The sequence below is a fragment of the Monopterus albus genome, unplaced genomic scaffold, assembly GCF_001952655.1.
Source record: "Monopterus albus unplaced genomic scaffold, M_albus_1.0 scaffold174.1, whole genome shotgun sequence".
NCBI classification, from domain to species: domain Eukaryota; kingdom Metazoa; phylum Chordata; class Actinopteri; order Synbranchiformes; family Synbranchidae; genus Monopterus; species Monopterus albus.
This window is the reverse complement of record NW_018128054.1, coordinates 1269670-1290809: the sequence shown is the minus strand read 5'-3', so window position 1 is coordinate 1290809 and position 21140 is coordinate 1269670. Positions and strand designations below refer to the sequence as shown.

Sequence of the window (21140 nt, the reverse complement as noted above, 5' to 3'; positions counted from 1 at the left end):
ACAGAATCTTCTTCATAAATTGTCCCTCCCACCACCCCAACCCCACATAAGAAGGCACTAGTGATCGCACCCTTGTTCTGGATTATTATTAGAATATAGGAATCATTCTCTCTTACTGAGCTGGATACCCCTGTAAGAATTAATTGCAGTGCCACAGTTTGACCACAAAGAGGAGCCATCATGTGCTCTTTGTGGTTGGTGTAGTGTGCGTGTGTGTGCGTGTATGTGTGTGAGTGTGTGCGCGTGTGTGCACGTGCATGTGAAGAATGAAAGAGATTTTTGCCCTGCATTTACTCAGTGTAGTCCCCCACATGGATGCACCTTCAGGAGTGCTCAGTGGGCTGGAGTGCTGGGCTGCTCTGATTGGCTGCAGAGTCATAATGTCTCTTGTCTGTGAGAGGAAAATAACCAAACAAGGATTGGTTTCGGCCGTGGGCTTGTTCAGTGGGAAGCCACTTTGCAGGTTGTTCAAATACTGTTCGTGTGCATCTAAATCAGTGTTTCCCAAATAATAATCTGAGGTGAGGTGACCCCACTGTACAAGCTCCGTGCCTCTGTCTGCACTAGCCCTGTGAGGCCGATTTCAGTAATAATGGCTTTATGAGGTTGTTTTCATTGAGGTTTATTGTTTGCTGTGTACATATTTTGAAATGTATTTATAATCTTTGTGGATTTTGATTAAGTAGTGTTTCTTCCATCTATTTCATGTGGTAGATTTAGATCGGGCCCAAATACTGTAGTCACTGTACTGTGTTGCCATGGCGATGAGTGTCAAAGCGGCGTATTAAGTTATAAAGGTGACATTTGCGTCACATCGTCTGATTCAGTTGACCTCTTGCACTGTTGCACACGTATGCAACTGTGGTCATAAAGGATTTTGGCAGTGCTCGACATTGGCATTGCCAACTGACAACTCAGCATGAACTTCAGGCACTTTTGCAACAAGTTACATGAGTCATTCCGGCAGTTTAAAATAAATAGCCATTTCTCCCCCATAAAGGGCGTGTGATGAATCGCCTCCTGGTTTCCCTTCGTCGCTCCAGCATAAAGAGCAATACTTGCTCTTTCAGTCGTTATAGTGTCATGCTCCTAGACAAAATAAAAATTTGGTATGCCTTTTTTCTTTCTGAGAACTGGAATGTTTCTATGGTATTACTGATGTGAAATACTGGAAAAGGTTGGACTGAGATGAATGTGACACGACCATGTCTAAGCATTGTTCACGGGTCCTTTAACTGATATCTTTTGGTTTCACTTTTTTCCCCCCCGATGTAAATATTAAAACGTTTTGTAAAAAAGACTGTAGTGTTTCTTCTGGTGCTTTCAGGTGCAGCAGAGCAAAGGAGTTGGGTATGATGATGATGATAGCAGTAGTTTAAATTTCCCTCCACCTACCTAAAAAGTTATTCAAGTCGAACAAGGGCTTCAATGTAAAACGGGATAGAACTTTAAATTTAAAAAAACTGAAATAAACTGTCCAAAATACTATTTTGTCAAACAAATTCTGAAAGCAATGGGCAAAAAAAAAGGTCATTAAGTGCAACAGTATAAAAGGGCAGAGTGGGTTTTTTCTCTGATTCAAATAATTTACATGTTCATGTTCACTACAAGCTTTGAAATGTAACCGTAGAGATTTTTTTAATGGCATGAAAATGGAAAATATACTTCATACTTAAACTCTGATCCAGATTGTCTACAGTGTGTTAATGTCAGTGCACGTACAGTAAAGACAAAAAGAGCAGGCACTGGTTAAGCAGCATTGAAAGGTGCTGGTATATTTAACATTGGTGTTACAAAAAACATTTCAAACAAAGTGATGCTGTGTCATCAGTTCCAAACAAATCGACATGAAAATCAAACGGCATGCTCCAACTTAAAACAAGTGACATTCCCAAAAAAGATTTTTTTTCATCAGTGGATTCTTTTAATAACAGTTTATAAGCAATAACATATTCCATTTTATAGAAAATAAACATCTCTAGGAAATACTATACACAATTATATTAGTACATCACATCTTACATTTAAACAGCATCAAATACCTATATACACCATTAAATAATGAGCTTCATAAAAGAGAAAGTTTGGTGTGGCGTTTTTGCACTTTCTTTTATGCTTTAATACTTAAATATGTCTCCATTTGATATGACCAGTACTTAGTTGACACCCGGTACAGGGTGTTGTTACATAGCATGAAGGATTGAAAGAGGCTACATTTGAGATACACAAACAGACATGTGTGTTATGAAATCTGGGTCAAATGTACATCTTTCTGCACGGCTGTGGCAGGTGAAATAATCGTACACCATGGCGATGTTTAACAGTAATACTCCTGAACTGTACACAGATATGAGGTGAGCTGACCTGACTGATCTGCAGCCGGTCAAGTGACGATGGCAGCGTCTACTGTACATACTGAATGTGCACACAGTTGAATGGATTCCTAAACAGTTATCTTTTTAATATATCTTTTTTTAAATTATTATTATTTTCTGAATAACACAAAGCCTGACAAATACCAAGGGTGACGCAATGATGTTTTATAGTCATAATGCACATCAAAATACATCTCCGAAGATAAGAGCATTATATTAAAATACTGCGTCAATTTTTTTGTAACTCTTCAATATGAGAATATTCAGAACCTGTAAAGCACATTACCATGTACAGTTTCCTTTTTTGTTTCATTTTGTCACGTGTTTTAAACACAAACGCACACATTGACCTACACCCAGTAGTTGGCTGCTGTTTTTTCGATACATGACATCTTAGATTGGAGATTTCTTCACCCACGCAGACACGTATACACAAACACGCAGATGATGCGTCTGTAGAATGACACTTCTGTGATAATTGCACCCACATACACATGCGCACAGACACACACTCACTCATACGCACCCCTTGGCCCACTGACAAGCTGGCCAGAGGGATGCTCCTGTCCAATCAGTGTACGCCAGGTGTCTGAATATGATAGCAACCCATCCAAAGGCAGAACACACACACACATTCCTCGCTCTGCATTTCAAACAGCCCGCCTGTTCAATGGGCCCTAGGCACATAGTCTCCAAAGCGCAGCCGGTCTTCCCGTTAAACAGCACCTCTGCATTCTGCCTTCCAGTAAGGGCTCAGTTGAGAAAACACATTTCCAGTGCACGGTCAGGGAGTAGCTCTTCTCTTCTGAGCTGTTCACCAAGTTTTGTATTGCTCCTATAGCCCCACCTCGACGCAACCTTTTACCTGCCCCAGCTCCACTGGCTGACGTACCTGTCCGTCATCAGTCATCACTGTGTTTTTTACATATAGGTGGCCCTTGGGACAGCATTTTCCTTGGTCTTGCTGGATAGGTGGTGCATGCCTGGCTGAGAGGTGGTGTTGGTGGTGGAGGTGGTACACCGGTATATCTTACAGGTCCTATAGAGGAGGGGTAGAGAGACTGGCGTAAATATAAACCACAGACACACAAAGAGGAATGAAAGGTGAGGTTCTCTGGAACCACAGCATTGGCTTTGAACTCAAAGCACTGCACAATACTTGTACATAAAAAATCTCTAATGTATCAACTTAATGTTTTGTTGGTATATGTGTATGACTGTACATGTCCAGGGGTACAGTAGCCACTGCAGGCGGAAGCTCCTCCTGCCGTTCTGAGCTCAAATGCATTGCTGTCCGTGACCGTATGAGTGTTTCAGTACACATCTGCAGAGTCCACACATGAAAGTCAGCTGGCTGCAGTGTGCAGAGGTGGGAAGATGGATGCATCTGGCCAGTAAACCAACTCCACTGTGAAAGACACAGCAGGAACAGCTACTAATTGTGTTGGTGGGGTGATGTGGGTGGAGCGCTTTTCTTTCCCCCGTCCTTCTCTGTAGCACCCCAGTTTCTCTTGCTCACTCTCTCTGTGTTTCTCTCTGAACTGCCAGTTACCCATCCTTGTGCCTAGGGCTCAGGCCAGCAGCTTTCCTCTCTGTCTTTTAGTGTCTTTCATTCTCTCCCTCTTTGAAGTTCACGTCCCTCACTCCCTCTCTTCCTGTTTACCTCCCTGGAGTAACTCTCATTGTTTTACACCTCCCGTCTCCCTTTGCTGCCTGTCTCTCTTGTTGCCCCTCTTTTCTTTTTCAATTTCTGTCGCTTTCATTCTGTCGCTCTCTGATGTAACTGCCCCCATTTGTCTTTTGTTCCTACACAGTTGCAGTTTTCTTCTCTCTGTCCCTCCATCTGTCTCTCTCCTACTCGCTGTCTGTATACGTGTGTGAGCTTACAGGTAACCTGTTAATGAACCTGTGTGGACACAGTGTGTGTCTGTTTGCACAATAGAATCCACAGCTGAAAGCAGCCTGTGCTTGCAGTTTCACTGAAATGTGTGTTATGAACAGAGACAGAGAAAAGATTTCTGAGGGGAACCTATGGGTGGGGTGGTTGCATGTGTGTGTGTGTATCTGCTCTTCCTTTTGATTAAGGCTGCTTAGTGCAAATTGGTACGGCACAGACCCACACACACAGACCTTTAGATCCCTCAGCTGATGACGGCTCTGCCTCAGCCCACTAACAACAATCTTTCTGTCTTGCTCTTCTTTTTGCTCTGTATCTCACACGCTATTTCTGCTGCTTAGACGTGGGAGTTGAGGTAAAGAGAGGTGGGGAGAGGAGCAGAGAGGAGATGAGAAAGAAAAAGGGAGGCAGGGATGAGGAGGGATGAAATGGAAAAGGGAGTTCACAGAAGATGAGAGGTGAACAGTGTGAGAGACGGAGGGAGCTGGAACAGCAGGGGAGCGCAGAGGCAAAATAAGGGGAATGGGGAAAGAAAGGAGGAGAAGAGAGAACTAATGAGAGAAAGAAGTAGAGAGTAAAAGAGAGAGAGGGTGGAGAGAGCATGTGGGGAGGATAGCAGGCAGCGGTGGTGGGTGGGGTGTTTTGATCAGCAGCCAGCTTTTTATCCCTGTCAGTCTGCACAGAGGAGAAAAGGAAAGGATGCGGGAGAGAGGGAGGGGGAGAGATGCAGAGAGGGGAAGGAGGCTACAGCCACTGCTGCCTCAATGCACCACTGCTCCCTGCTGAATGTCAGCGTTGCTCCCTCGCTTCCCCTCACCCTCCCACCCCCCTATGCATTTGACCCTCCTCTCTGTGCTGCAGGGAAAATATGGCACCACCAGATGGCGTCTGTCTTTCAGGTAAGTGGACTGTTCATATTAACACCAAAACAGTAGCCCTTTGCAGCTGCAGTGGTTGGTAGTCATAAGAGTGGGTGTTGAGTCACTGAAATTCATAAAGGGCAAATAAGAAGTGTTCACACCGCTAGCGGCAGTTGATATTGGTTTCGCTCGCCAAGGTTACTGGCTGCACATTAATTTGGTAACAGTTAGTACATGATGAGATCCTTGCTTTTATGAGTTACACGCTGGAAAAAACAGCAACTTGAATCACCATCTTCTGTCCATTAATTCTCTTGGTGTTTTACAAAGGTTAGCAACTGTGTTGTCTGTTGTATACTGAATCACCTGTAAAGCCATTGCACTGCTACTTGTGTGTTTTGTCTGTGTTGAGAAGAGGGATAAAGTGTGGAGGGGATCAGAGGTGGTGGGGTCGGAAGCTGGGCTACGGGGAGAGAGGGTTGATAGGGAGGGAGGCAAAGGAGGGGATAACAAAGTCAAAGTGCACACTGGTTCTTAAAGAAGGGAGACTCTGGATATTCTGATGGACCGCAAGCCTGTGTGCACCAACTGGGCGTAAAGACAGAAAAAACACTAATGCCTGGGAGAGGCTGTTACCTTGGGAGAAGCTATGGTTTAAAAATCATCTACATAAAACCCTCCCTAATATCTATGACTCACTGTTAAAGCAGGGTGAGCTAATGAGTTGGTACTAACCAATAATCAGCTGAAAAGACTTTAAACGCATTAATTCACTAGTTTTGAAGGACTTTTTCTTACCTCATGTTTAGGACATTTGATGGAGAAGTCATCCTCATGGAATGTGCAGCCTAGGCAGGGAGGAAGAAAGCAAAGAGAGAGAAGAAGCTAAAGTGTTGCAGATAAGCAATAAAAATAAACAGTATGAAGTGGATATACACAACAACCCCCCCTCATAAAAGCAGGCAAATCACAAGGAGGTATGGTTAAATGAAAAATGAGCAATAAAGAGTCAGAGAGAGAGGAAAAAGAGAGCAACAGAGGAAGGAGAGAGACTGAGTGGATGAGTTGTGGTGCAGGCAGGCCGTCAGATAAGGCTGGTACACTCAGCAGGATTAAAAAAGGCCAGCGCTCCGCTCCTGGTGCTGGCTTGGCAGATGTGGCAAGCCTTTTAATCCTCACACTGGCATGAGGTAATGTAGGGGGAAGCCATACAACATGTGCTGACATACAGACACTCACTCCTATTGACAAAAACAACCAGGGACACACTTGCAGCCACTGAAGGGAACATACAACAAGGCTTTCAGGCAGGAAGGCACACACATAGATGCATGCATTCATATTCAGTCCACAGACAGCAGAATGGATGGATGGAGCCACAGAGGTGGTGGTCAATAATGCACACATATACACCCTCCTCCCTTAGCACTTCTTTTTCACCTTCTTACAAACACTAAGGTCCCACTTTCCTCTCGTCATCGCTTATCCGTCCCCCACCCACCTCTCTCCTTCCCTCTTCTGCTGTCCTGTAGCCCTCTCAGACATCTCTTCTCATGCTCAGTAATGTTACTTCTTGATGCATTTCCCTTCTCTCATTTTACCCACATCCACTCTCTCCCTCTCTTGCCTCCCCTCCTTTCATTTTTCTCCTTTTTTGTGCCTGTCTTCTTTGTTCCCCTCCCTCTTACCCTGTCAGCTTACATTCATCTTCCCATTCCTAATTTCTCTCTTCATTTCTCTTCCCTTTCCCAGGGTTTTCTTTCCTTTTCATCCCTTGTTGCTGTCTTCCTCGTTCACTTTGGTCTCTTACCTATCTCTTTGGCGCAGACATAGTGGTATTTATGACAGCAGCCTCTCCAGCAGCAGCTGAGGGACGCCCCCACAATCTGGCACTTGTAGCAACTCTGGGGTTAGTCAGACAGAAGGACATATGGGCCGAGACCAATAAAAAGACAAACAAATTGACCGATGGAGGGACAAAGAGAAAAAAATGGGGAAAAAGGTTGAAAGTTAACAACAATTTCTTAGAAAAGCTGCACAGATTCTGAAAGGGACAGCACATAGTATTTCTTAACTTCCATAAGCATGCACACATTCCAGAGCAGTATAAGACTGATTGGTGGAAATGATCATACCGCTTGGGCTGAGCTGTTGGCAGCCTCTTTCAGTCCATACAACCTCCCAGCTACCATGATTACCCCCCTGGTCCATATGGCACAGTTTTCATGGGCCCAGTGCTCCTTAGCCTCTGCCTCCACTTGTAGCTTTTGGAACATGCTATGTTCTTGGTCACCTGAAGCCCCTGTGTCGATGGCCTGGAGCTGTTTAATCCTCCTGAACCTCTCTCGCAGAGTCAGTCTTCGTGGACCACCCTCCTGACCCATTCTTTCTGTTCTTTCTGCCCGTCTGTAGCGCCAGTGGTGGTGCCTGCTACTACTGCCTTCTTGGGTGGATGGCTCTGTAGTTCCATTCTTTTCCGTGCTGCCCTCACCCTCGTTCTTTGAGGAATCACCTGGTTCTTCACTGCTGCTACTCTTATTGTCACTGGCCTTCACCAACTCTTCCCTGAGGGATTCTGAAGGCCCGATCGTCAAAACTTTCCGCGGGACGCCATCCTCTGTGTAGTAGGGTCCGCACAAATCACCTAGGTCTCTGTAATTTGCTGGCTTTCCACACAAACAACATGTAAGACACCTTCCAACTAGATTTTTATTTACCAAGGGTCCCAGTAGCATGGCAGCAGTATGTGGTGCTACCTTTGCAACTGTAAAAGGATTCCTCATTCTAAGTATACCCTTTTTTCTACGTCTCTGAAAAATCACTGCATCCTCAGGCTTGTTGACTATGGCACACCAAGAGGAAAAGTCTCTGGAGTTGTTAATCCGTACATAAGGACAGAAGGACAGTTTAGAATGTTGATGTACTGGTCTGCGCCTGATTCTTTTCACAGAAATGGTCTCAGTCCGTTTTTCTGATATTGTCACCACAGGGCCCACAACACAAGTATTATCTTTTTCCTTATTTTCGTTTTCCCTTCTTTGCCTTTCTTCTTTTTCTCTCTCTTCTTTTTCAGCCTGTTCGCATCCTGCAGCCCTTACTACTGCCTCAATGACCTCAATGGCGTCTTTCATCCCAGGTTTTGGCCCAGGCTTTTTGTGGACCTTCACTGGCATGCCGGGAATTTGCTCTGATGAGGCTTTGCCTCGTTTCCTCTTGGTTGCATTTGCTGATGGTTTTCGGCCTCTTCTAGGTTTCTGGGTGAGTTCTGTGCTAGCAACTGGGGTGGCTTTTGGGATCTCATCTGGGCTGACTGGTTGAGGTAATGTGGACTCTGTGGGGGTTACCGTCTCTTCTACCCTCTTCTCTTGTTGTTCTAATGTGTCAGTATTTGTCTCATCGACAGAATCTGTTTCTTCAAGAGGGACCTGGCCTTTCCTCTTCTTTCTTCTCTGTTTTAGGTGCATCTCATGGTTGTTTTTAATTGCCCTCTGTTTCGCCAGCCTTGGTGTTGTAACTATTAGGCTTCCTGCCTCCAAGGCTACTACTGAGGCATCTGTACTTTCCACCATAGCCCATCTCTTCCTTTTTGTTTTGGTGAACTTGGTGGCAGTGGTGGATACACCTTCTGAAGCGTGTGGTGTCCACTCTCCTGGAGCCCTGACTTCTACTGGGGCCACTATTGAGCCCCAAACCTTGCCAGTGAAAACATCTTGCTGTGCCCCTGGTTTAATGTTTTCCTGTCCTGTTTCTTTCTTATTTCCAACGTCTTCCTCTTTTGGCATTGACATTACTTGACTCATCTCAAGCTTTTCTTTTTCTTGTGTCATCTCCTCTTTTCTCACTGCCCCTTTGTGTTGTTTCAATTCTTCTTGTCTAGACTCTATGCTTTTCACTTCTCCCTTTATTATCTCACTGCTATTTATGAGCATAGATGTTTCACCTTCTTTTAAGACATGTTGAGACAAAGCCTTGGTTGTCACATCATCAGTTAGATTGCTGTCTGTCTGGGGAATCAGGAGGTGTTTCTTTGAGCTGGGAGATGTAATTTTCTGCACCATGGCCTCATATTTCTGTCCTCTGCCTTTGCGCGGTGGGAGAACTTTTGTTTTAGTGGGGCACTGAGGTGGCACCACAGGCATGTCACTAGTGATGTCAGATTCACTGATGGTGGGAGGAGTGTCTTTGGCTGGGGGAGTGACAACAGAGGTTTTCTTGGGTGGCCCTCTTTTTTTCCTGGGGCCCCGAACACACTTCTCTTTAAGTGTAGAAGCAACCTGTTCTGACAGAGGGAGTTGAGGTGCTAAAGGTTTTGGTTTGGGTTTTGGACCTCTCTTTTTCTTTACTTTTGTAATGGAAAGGTCTGAGCTAGGTTTACGTTTTTGTGGAAGCAGTGTCTTTAGTTCAGATTGTTCAGCTGGTACTGGCGGGACAAATGGTGGAGGCAAGTCTGCTAGAACATCTGTGTTTTCAGCTGCATTGGCAATTGGAGTTAAAAGCGCCTCTACATTTGGAGAAACATTGCCATCTTTAATTTCTGTTAGTGTCTGGAGTAGAGTATCTTCTCCTATTTTTTCTTTTTCTTTTGATAGTTTTTCTTGTGAGGGCTTTCTGGATCTCAAGACCATATTCTTACTCTCCTTTTCTGGTGCCTCTGTGTCATGATTTACTTGTTTCTCTTCCTGGTTTACTGGTTTTAAATCCTGGTTTACTTGTGATATTGTGGTTTTTAGGCTCTTCCTGCCCCTGCTTTGCAGTCCTATCAAAGGTTCAGTGGTTTCTTCTTGCAGCATCAGCTTTGCTTTGGAAACTGAACCCTTGGGACGACCCACTGTGGTCTTGATGTGTGCAGTGTCAGTAGGGGACAAAACGTCAGCAACCTTGGGTCCGGGCTTAGGTGATAGTTTTGGAGCTGGCTTTAGAACTGGTTTTGGACCAGTTTTTAGTCCAGGCTTCGATCCAGGTTTTGGCCCAGGTTTTGAACCTGGCTTGGGTCCAGGTTTTTGTTTTACAGGAATCTCAATTTTCAGTGGCAACTCTGGTTCATTTGACACAGGTTTTGGTCCTGGTTTTTGTCCAGGTTTTGGTCCAGGCTTTGGTCCAGGCTTTAGCCCAGGTTTATGACCTGGTTTTGGCCCTGGCTTTGCTCCTGGCTTCGGTCCTGGTTTTGGTCCAGGTTTTGGCCCTGGTTTGGGCCCCGGCTTTGAACCAGTTTTTGGGCCTGGTTTTCTCTTCACATGAGGCTCAACTTTGGGAGGCAAGTCTGGTGCATTAAATGAGCGAGTGCACATTCTTGAACAAAAAACATCAGTTACCATTTTGGGAGTCTGGCTCACAATAGATTCCTGATGAGCTAGGTCCATTTGATCTGAGAATAGCACAGTTTTGCTTGGAGCCATACAAGGCTTCTGTGAAGGTGAGGTGGCTCCTTCCTCTTCCTTCTCCTCCTCCCTCTCCAAGCTTAGTTGTCTCCTGATTCCCACACCTGAATGTGTAATTCTCCTTCTGCCCCTTGCATGCTTGCGTCCGAATGCCCTCGGCTGAGCAGATGGGGTGACGGGCTCAGGTTTGGCCAACGGGGTCACAGCACTGGCACAGCTGATGCCTGGCTCCATGTCCTCATCACCTTTTTTGGGGGAGGGTGGAGTGTCTGCCCAGGATGGAGCAGAGGGAAGTATCGACTTCCCTGGCAGCTGAGGAGAGTCTGGCTCTAGCATTTTAGCATCACTGTGATCAATATGGTCCCTGGTCTGAGCCATGGGAATTGTCTTGTCATTCAGAGCTGAAAAGACTGGCATAGCAGACTGAGGCTGAGGAGCAGTGTCACCAATGGCTGATTTCCGTGCAGATGCACCTGCTGCTGCTGTTGCTGCTGCTGCATTTGGATGGACAGGTACCTCTGCAAAGTCATTGTCAGTGTGGAGCTCAGTGCCCTCCTTTATGCTGCAGAGATCTCCAGTAGGCTTCTCTAGCCCATCTCTATTATTCATGTGCTCCTCAATCAATGACCGGCTCACTTTCTCTCCCTCCCCTAGTTGCTCCCTAACCTCTGCAGATGGAGGAGGGGAAAGAGAATGTTGCTGTTGTTTCCGTATTTCTTCTTCTTCCTCCTCAGTGGCCTCCTCCTCTCCATCCCCCTCCTCTTCTCTGGTCTCTTTCTTGTCTGAATTGCTCTCATCCAAGGCCTCAACTTGGGGGGTTGGAGAGGTGTTCTCTGAGCTGTCCTCCTTCTCTGTGGAATATCGATCCTGTTCAAGGTCACCCCTCAAAATGAAAGGCAAGGTTTTCGCTGAGCTTTCAGAAGCAGTTGGAGACTCAGATTTGAATGCCTGTGATTTCATCTCATGACCAAAGTGTTCCTTGCTGCTGGAGTCAGAGAGAGCTACCGGGGACCGTTCAGCTGAACTCTGAACCCCTTGGTACACTGTCTCCTCATAGCAATAGCTTTTTTCTGTCACGTCCTTGTTTATTTTTCTGTAGAGGGCTGGACATTTCTCTTCATCTGACCATTTCCCCAGCTTCTCTGTAGATTCAGTTATGTCTGAATCCTGCTCATGGTCAAGAGTGTTTTTTGTCACCTCCTCTTTGTCGGCTGATTTCTCTGTCCAGGCAGATTCTTCAAAGTTCTCTTTAACAGGCTCATTGATATGCTGTATATCAGAAGGGGAGTCCCCTTCTTGTTTCATAGGACTGGATATTATAATGCTTGTAGGAGACCTCTCATCACCAATGCTCTTCACTGGAGTGCTCATGCCATCTCCTCCCAGCCCTGACTGACATCTGTTAGGGTCAGGAGTAAGGGTGTGCAGACCGGAGTCCCCAGACCTGGTAGACATATCATCTGGGGAGGTCATGGAGCATGAAGAGACTGTGTCCAGGCTGAGTTGTGTGTTGTTAGGGGCTTGTGCTGGACTTCTGCCCTGACCACAGTAGTAGTAGCCCTTCTCCAGCTGTTCATCACTACTGCTGGAGTAGCCCCCCTCATGGAGTTCCATGGGCATTGGCTGGTGCTGTGGGGTAGAGTAAGAGTCCTGCATAGGTCCTCCAATACTACCACCACCACCATCTGGATACGGAGGACTTTTGTACTCCTCACCCTTTTTAGAGGATCCTCCATTTCCAGCACTGTTGTTGTTCCCTATACTGCTGCGCTTACAGCCTTTCTTGTTGGCCACCAGGGCCTCAGAAAGCAGCAGTTGCTGGACATTATTTGAGATGTTCTCTACCTGAGAAGTGAGGGCATTTAGGCTCCACAAGCTGGGATTTGACAGCAGCTTCTCTGAGAACCGTTCTTTCATGGTGAGGACCTGGACCTGCGGTGTGGTAGTATAGCTGTGGGAGACTCCATGGGGCACACTAGGGGAGGGGTGTGAGCGTGGGGGCATCAACATGGCGGCACTGGCTTGCTCCTGCATACCAGCTGAAGAGGATGAAGAGGAGGAGGCTGTGCCAGGGGTCATGGGAGGTTGAGCATACTGGAAGGACTCTGGATTGGTCATTAGTGGTGAAGGGGTGGAACTGTATGAGGGGGAGCGCCCTACAGAACGTGCGGGGGAGTGGCTTGAAGAGGGGCTACAAGTTTGATAATACTGCTCTGGTGATCTGACAGACAGCTCTGAGAGACAGTAGGCTTGTTGGGGTTGGCTGTAGTGTTGGTATTTAGGGTGGGGTTCCTGGGGGTTGGTCATGGCCTGTAAAGTGGACTGTGGCTCATAACCTCTGGAGGGAGGCTGCTGGTAGCCATAACTGTTCTGTGCTGATCTGTAACCTCCCTGCTTCAGATTGCTGTGGCTGCTCATTTGTCTACCATACTGGGAATTTGGAGGCATGTTGTAACCTTTATAACAGTGGGGCATAGGGCTGCATTTTTCCATGTATGGCGAAGGAGAGGGTGAATGCTGAGGGTAGTGCAGGTGACTCTGGGGGTAAATAAGAGGGGAGGGAGTAGGGTTAGGAGGGTGGGGCTGATGGTGGGGACTAGTATAAGCAGGGGTGGTGGATTGGTGGCACGAGGTCTGGGAATGGCCCAGTATATTCAGGTCCATATACTGAGAGGAGCTAGGTGCAGGGGTACCACCAGCCTCCATACGCCCCACCATCTCCTGTTCATACTGTGCTAATTGGGCTGGGTCCTCCCACTTCTGCTGGAGGTGGCCCTCATTCATATACTGGGCTGAATAATTCCCAGGGCCCATGTGGTTAGTATAGCCTGGAGGACCCTGCAGGTGCTGACTTGGGTTTAGTGGGGGAACTTTGCTTCCTCTGAAGGATTTCTTTGCTTGCGAAGGTGCTGAGCCCCCATTTCCACTCCCATTCTCTCCACCATTGCCTGGGTAGCCTGAGTAGGCTTGCTGGCTGTAACAGTCTTTGGGGCCTCCTCCAGTTCCTGGTCCACCAGCTGGAGGCATGTTTGTGGGGTTCGCCAGTGATTGAACCTCATAGCCTAATCTGGCATGTCCTGGGCCTGGGCCTGGATGCGGACCAGGGCCTGGGTGCGGGTGCTGGGGGTGGGGATGATGTGGGTGTTGCCGATATGTCTCCAGGTGGGATAATTCATGGGAATCCTGCTGGTAGCAGGGTTGGTTGCTGTGGTAACCACTGCTGCGCTCACGGAAGGACTGCATAACGCTCTCCGTCTGTGGCCAGAGCAGGGAGGGGGAGGTGAGACGGGAAAGGGGGAAGGGGGTTTAGGGGTTCTGAAGGCATGGAAAGAGGGGGAAGCAAGAGAAAAGAGAGAGAAATTGCAAGGGTTAGTGTTGTTGATCCTGGGATTTCTCCATTTTGCATTTCACCTTCCAATGTTTAATTCTATTTTAGCATTCACCTGCAGTCAAAGCAAAATTCTCCCCGTCTTTAAGAAACACTGAAGATATTTTTCACACTCATTGATACAACACAACATCCTACATAATCAACACACAGATGTTCACATGTTGATAGAGCAACTTTTTGCTTGTCCAGTTTTGATGGCACCATGCATGCATGTGTGTGTGTATATGAGCATTTTGTGCTGTGTGTGTAAAATGGCCCCACAATGGTGCAGCTCCAGTATCTGTTTCAGCCTTTCAAGATGAAGGGGCAGGCATGTGACACTGTCTCTGGTGCTATGGCTGACATGTCTGAGAGAGAGAAAGGAGGACAAGACAGTGATGTTTGTGTGTAATAAATAAATAAACATAGCCTAGCAAAACCTGTCTGTATGTTTGTCAATATGCCAAGGGGCATGACGGAGGCCAGGCAAATGTTCTAAGACCGGAGGCCACAGTAATAATATAACATCTGAGGATCACCAGTCCTGGGTTTTACCACTTTGAGTCTGAACTGAACTTACTAATGACTGAGGCTATTTAGCTTTTATTCAGCTGATTTTGTATGATACATTATTCATACCTGTGTTGAATCAAATACGATCTCCAGACCTGCCCCTGTTTTCAAACCACACTAAGATATTACAATTTATTATCCAAAACAAATAATATATAGTGATATCTTCTGGTTTGCCTTTGATGCAGCGTTTCATAAAAACTGAACCCTCTTTTTCTTTTATCTCCTCCTTGTATTCTCTTGAACAGATGCAAACACCAGTTTCCTCTAAGGGGAACTGGGAAGTGCTATAGTGTGTGTTTGCATGCATGTGTTCGGCATGCCAGTTGGATGTTGTAAAGTGTGCTTGTGTGTGTTGTGTTTCTTCCAGTATATGAGTGCACGTGTCAGTGTTTGTCTGTAATAATTTCACAGCCTGTGCATGTGTGTTTTTTGCGAATGTGTGTTTTTTTGCAAATGTGTGTATTACGAATGCACAATCATACAAAATAGAAAGGAGAGGGTGACGGTGGGTGGGGGGTATTCTTGCTCTATAAAAGGAACAGAGTCACCTGGAGACGCTGTAGCGCTGAGCCTGTGTGTGCGTGTGTTTGTGTGTGTGTCAGCCAGTTGCAGCACAATATGCCGGCATTCAACCTGCCCCAGGGACAGTGGTGCATCCCAACAGATGCACAGTAGCATTATTCATCTCTGTGTGCGTATGTATGTGACTGTGTGTGTGAGAGCGTAGATTTATTTGTGTTTATGTGTGCAGATCCACAGCTTGTGGTTTGTCCTTTAAATATACACACAGACATACAACATGCACACACTAATAGTTCAACACACAGACCTATAGATTCCCCTGGAAATTCTCTGTCCTCCCTACTACTGTACCTTCCCACCTCCACCTGCGTTCAGCCTACTAGTACTTCACCTGCGGTGATATATGTGTATCTTCACAAGGATACTTATTTCCACAATGACCTAAATAAGATTCTTGTGGGGGACGAAGGGTAGGATTGTGCCAGATCAAGCTTGTCGAGTACAGAGGAGAGGATAGACTGAGATACACATTGCTTGTGGGATCCAGTGTTGTGATCTGTGCATTTGCCTGTGTTTGAGTTGCCTGTGTGCCATCTCTGCTCTTCTCTCAATAGCAAATTCTAAAGAATAATTATTTGGATTGTTAAAATTTTGTCTGTCTCTTACTAAAAACAGCCAACAAACCAAAGAAACACTCTGACCAATCAGTTTACTTCACTCCTCTTTCAGTCTTCCATCTTTCTCCTGTATTCAAACACACATACATGTACTGTATGTGTGTATGCAAGAAGGGTCTACATTCCAATCACGTTTCCTCCATGCTGCATCTCCTCCTCTGCCCCTGTTTTCCACAGAGAACCCTGATTTTGAGGAGCCATCTGAATTCAGTGTTTGTGGATGCACCATGTCACGTAGTGCTGCTCCCTGCCTCAGCAGGGGTCAGAAAGGAAAAAGGACAAAGGATACATGCTGAGCTTGCTGAATCCTCTCTATCTACCTGTCGGTTTATTAGGTGGTGCTTGCATTGATTTTGCTGCTGCTTGAGCACAGAGAAGGAGAGATGGAGGAGAAGCAAACATATATTACGCACACAGCAAGACACCCATGTTGGCTGCTTCTTGGTGTTTTCTTATATGTTTGTTTTTATGTTTTCTTTCTTTCTTTCTTTCTTTCTTTCCACTTAATTGACTATCTGCTTCTGACTCCTCTGTCTACTCTCCCTTTTCTCCTTCTCCCCAGTCTCTGTCTTTTTCAAGCTCAGATCTCTTTCTCTGGCCCTGTGCTGTGACTGAAGAGGAAAATGGCAAGGCAAATGGAGGGGAAAGACAACAAGGCATTAGTGGTCTAATGGGAGGAGAAAGAAAAAGAGTCAGATGAGGCTGGGGGAGAGATTGAGGGGTGAGGGGATGCAAGCGAAGGGAAACGGTGATGGAATGATATGTTTGAAGAGGAGGAGGATGAGAAGGGGGTACAGAGGACAGAGGAGAATGGATGATTTACTGAGTGGGCTCTACAGCCTGGGCTCCTGGGAAATATGAGCTGCAGCAATCACTGCTCGCACATACACGCTCTTACACACAGAGACACACGCATGCAAAATGGTAGATGTGTGTAAGTTTACCAGGCAGCGCAGTCCGTAATTAGCCAAATGCTTCACCTCCACAGACAAACATGAACTACTAGACATGTGATTGATCACCTTAGGCTCTACCCACTTCAGATTGTAACAAGGCAGTTGTCCTTATAACCAGCTTTATTGTTTTTGTAGATCTGTAAACCTTAACCTGACATCATTGTTTTAAGGTTTGTGTGCTGTGTGCCTCTTCATGTGTATTTCTGAAACATAAACGTACCCAGGAGGACCTTCTCAGTTCTCAAGCATAATAATGTGTACATGAAATACTGTCAGGAAGTATTCAGGAGGAGAGGAGTGTAAGGGAGGGACAGATGGGTGAAGATGGAGAGGAGAGTGAATCTGATTGTTCCGCTGGATGGTTCATAATGCACTGAGCTGTGACTGGTTACAGCTCCCCCTTCATTCTTTTTTATCCTTTCTCCCTCTCTTTCATCACATCATCTTCTGAGGCAGCTTGAGATGGGATTTATCTTTTTTTCTCTACACACAAGCACATGCATGTAGACACACACAAGGAGAGAAACAGGCAGCTCTCTCGTTCCATTAACTCCAACTCTTTTGCTTCAAATCTGCTCTCTGTCTCTCTGACACAAACAAACACTCACATGCAACGCGCCAACACTCAAACACAGACCCATGCACATACATAGACACACATACATGCAGGCATACAGAGTAGTGGGACGGAACGTCTCCCTGCGTGTTTACCTCCCCAGTCATCCTGGTTAATTATACATGCAGAGGCAGTTTGCTGGGGAGGTGGAGCAGCCTGGGAGGAAACACACACTCACCCCGTCACACATATTCACAAACAGTCGCACTTCACCACCACCACCACCGGAATCATCATAACTCACCCCGGCATAACACACAACAAAACTGAACTCCCATGCTTCTTGACACCCCACCAATGCACTTGAAAATACCCCACCAACCCCTCACCTCGCCTCACCGCACACACTCATCTCTAACACATCTACCTTTAACACTCTGCTTAACACAGCATGCTTCAAAATAACACAGCAATCCGACCTGCCGCTGCTCCCAATCAGCACGCTGCTATCCCCTTCCTAATTACACACACTTCAACATGGCACAGAGAGTATTCAGATGCTTCCAACTGTCACGCTCCCTGTTCAAATTGTCTGCCTGTATCCTCTCCTCTCAGCGGACACTGTGCCCTTTTACTTGATAACCACAGGTTCAACACACTGGAGAGACAGACAGAAGGATGAGCAGATACATCTTGTCTCTGTCTTTCCTCCTCTTTTCCTCTGCAGTGTCTGGCCAGGCTGTGTGGGTGGGTTCCTACTCAAGGGAGAGGCTTACGAGATGGAGGAAGCCAATATCTGCTCTGACATTTGTCAGTGTCCAGTTGTCATGACACACAGCTGGAGATCACGGGGGTCACCGGCAGCCAGTCACATAGAGGGGGGTGGAGACCTGCCATTGACACTCACAGACAGACAAAGAGACAGATGGACAGATGGCACTTTGAAGCTCCTATAGACAAGCAACGAATAAATGTGATCAGAGGGCTGACAGTGATTACATAGTGTATATGTATGCTATGCATCTAATGAATACTCCATGCATTAGGTTGCTCATGCCCAACATACCGAAAACTTTGGAATGATGTCATTAATTTGTACAATAGTGGCCTCATCTTGACTCTTTTGTCTTTCTGTTTATCCATCCTCTCCATCTGTTTGACTGTTTTCCTCCCTCAGTCCAATTAAATGTGATACACTGGCACCACCTTTTAAAAAACAAACAATGCTGCCAAATACATTTGAATGGAAATTAGCTAGTGTTTGTGTTTTCCTACCAAGTTCTCCATTTCCCTTCATTAAGTCAAGCACTTGTTTGAGGCTATCTGAAAACACAGAGGGTGAAACAACTTAGTAGCATCTAAAAATGAGGAAACTGAGCCTTGCCCAGGTTCAGCTGGGAGACCACTGTGGTTCTGTGAGTGCGGCCAGTTAATGTGGAGTCTCTCTGTCTCTCTCTCTCTGTGTTTGAGGTGCAACTGTCTCGTCTCCGGGGTTTAGGATGACTCATCTGCATCCACAGACATGGCTGTCTATTCCATCTCTGATGAAGATGACACGCTAGACACAAATATCTGCATGCGCGCACACAAAATTATGAACACCAATTACACACTCTACACAGACATTACATAAATGCAGAAAACTAGAAGAACAGAAGAGGGAACTCTTGACAGCAGAAACAGACCGACACACGTACATGCACATTGCTGTCGCTTCAACATTAATAAATAAAGGTCAGAGAGAGAGAAAGCAAAGGCAGATGTATGTCTCTGAGCGGGAAAGAAATGTATCAGGTAACATCATCCTCTCTTACTCTTAATGTCTCAGGACGTATATCTACATCTTTTCAACACCCTTCTTTGACTGACAGGTTGGTGATATCCATTGACCTTTCAGAGAGGAACAACTTCACACTGGGGCACATTACGTCATGAAATAATAATGAAAAAAAAAAACAGGGTCCATAGTCACCATGGCAACAGCAGAGTCACTCAGTCAAGTGAAAAACCTTGCACATGCACACAAATAAACCTGGGGAATACATTGGGGGTCTGAGAATGAATGAGTGTGTGTGTGTGTGTGGGGAGTATGTGTTTGTCAAAGGAGACACAACACAAACACATGCAATACACCGGCAACATGAAATCAGAAATTCTCATACACAGACATATATACAAAAAAAGGACATTACATATTTAAAAAAAAATTGTCTGACTTTGATTAATATGTCAATGAGCTTAATCTTATGCAACATCAATTCAGAAACTCATTAACTAAAATTAATTGAATTTCATTTAAAAAATCTCTTAGCTGACATTTCAAATATATTTTCATTTTATGTTTGCAGCCGCAGCTGAGAATCATTTTGGTATTTATTGTGTCCAGGAAAAAGGCAACTAACTATTTGTATGAATACCACAATTGGAAGATTTGCCTGCATGTATTGTTTTGATAAAGTCTGGCAGGAGCATCTCTTTTCCCACCCTTGAGAATACTGATCATTTTGTCCACAGAACGGCGAAAGAAAGAAATTCGTGTTTGGTGCGTCACAATCCAGACTCAAACCACCAGCATGAGGTCAGCATCATGTGCTCCTTTGAAAGACTAGCTTTGATTTCAGTCTGCTCCATCTACATATGTCACTTTATGGGCGTTTTAGGGCATAACACTGAATCACTTCACTTACTGACTGAACAATGGACAGAAAATGAGCATGTGGGATGTGAAGACATAAATCCTGCGGATACAATACTTCTTTGAAAGTCTTTTCTCTCTTTTCCAGCCTTCTAGCCTTGCTCTTGTTCTGCTTCTCCATGCAACTCACCTTTATCACTTCCTCCATCTATGTTTCCTTTCTAGCTCTCCCTCTGTCTTTCAGTGTGGTCACCTCTATCATGCAGCTGCTGAATGTTGCCCTTTGAAGGACTAAACCTGGCTTTGTTGACATGGTAACGGTGCAGTGAGACGGATGGGAATAGAGAAGGAGAGAGGGATGAGCAAGTGAAGACAACAGGCAAAGAGAATGAGGTGCATATACATCACATAGGTTGTGTTTGTGGTGGATACCTGTGCATGTGGCAAGAATCAGAAAAAAAACCATTAAAAATACCTGATTTCTCATTAAACCTGTGTCTATGTGCTTATGGGCAAGTGAGCCCCTGTCTGTGTGTAGGCAGGTGACTGCAAACAATAATCACTTTCAGCTTGTGAGAGCTTTTGCTAATATTGAGCATTTACAGTGAATGTGTTTGTGTGTATGTGAAGGGAAATTACTTAAAGACAGGTTTCATGGTCAAGCTGGGCTGCCTGCAATGCCCCCACAGTGTGTGTGTGTGTCTGTCTGTGTGAGGGCATAGGTGGTCTCCAGCTAACCTTCCAGAACACAGAGGCAGTGAGATAAATGGACACAGAAGAAGTGCAACAAATAGAGAAAGAAAAAGATGCTCTGTGGGTTCATGTTCCCCTAGTACTGATAACCTTAGCCATGCCCACACACTCTGGTTTTCCTTCTACAGGTCTGTCTTTCTCTATTTATACAAACACACATAAATACGCACACACATACGCACACGGGGGAGTTGGGGTCCTGTAAAGTGGGCCGCAGAGCTACTTTATATTCCATCAGAATCCTCCGGTGAGGGAGGCTGTGTAGCACAAAAAGAAACGATGCAGAAGGAAGATTGAACGAGAGAAGAAGACAAAAGCAAAGCAATCAGAACTGAGTGTGTCTGGTAAGTTCTCATTTACACTGCGGGCTGAAATCCAATTCGACTGCTTATTCTAAGCAGAGAGGCATAATACAGGCATCTCTTCAACAAAGGTGCAGAGATTTGAGGTTAAAATACATGTACAACAGCTCGTACCTTGCAGTGACCCATTTTGGTTCAGTCCAGGAAAGCACATCTTTCAGCCACACAACCACACACACACATCCACCCTTTCCAGGTGATGGGATGGAGTGCTTCGCTGAAG

The 21140-nt window shown here is 45.6% G+C and overlaps 1 protein-coding gene across 1 annotated transcript in view; it reads right to left on the bottom strand.

Moving 5' to 3' along the window:
• Positions 1–1763: 1763 nt before the first annotated feature.
• The window catches only part of rai1 (retinoic acid induced 1), a 50085-nt gene continuing 30708 nt past the window's right edge, over positions 1764–21140 (bottom strand). Inside the window, exons 2-5 of the mRNA XM_020616475.1 lie at positions 7268–13825; positions 6943–7036; positions 5931–5980; positions 1764–3414 (exon numbers count right to left, since the gene is read on the bottom strand). Of these exons, the coding sequence (XP_020472131.1) occupies positions 3406–3414; positions 5931–5980; positions 6943–7036; positions 7268–13753 (6639 nt within the window). The 5' untranslated portion in view covers positions 13754–13825 and the 3' untranslated portion in view covers positions 1764–3405. The remainder of the gene's footprint in view (positions 3415–5930; positions 5981–6942; positions 7037–7267; positions 13826–21140) is intronic.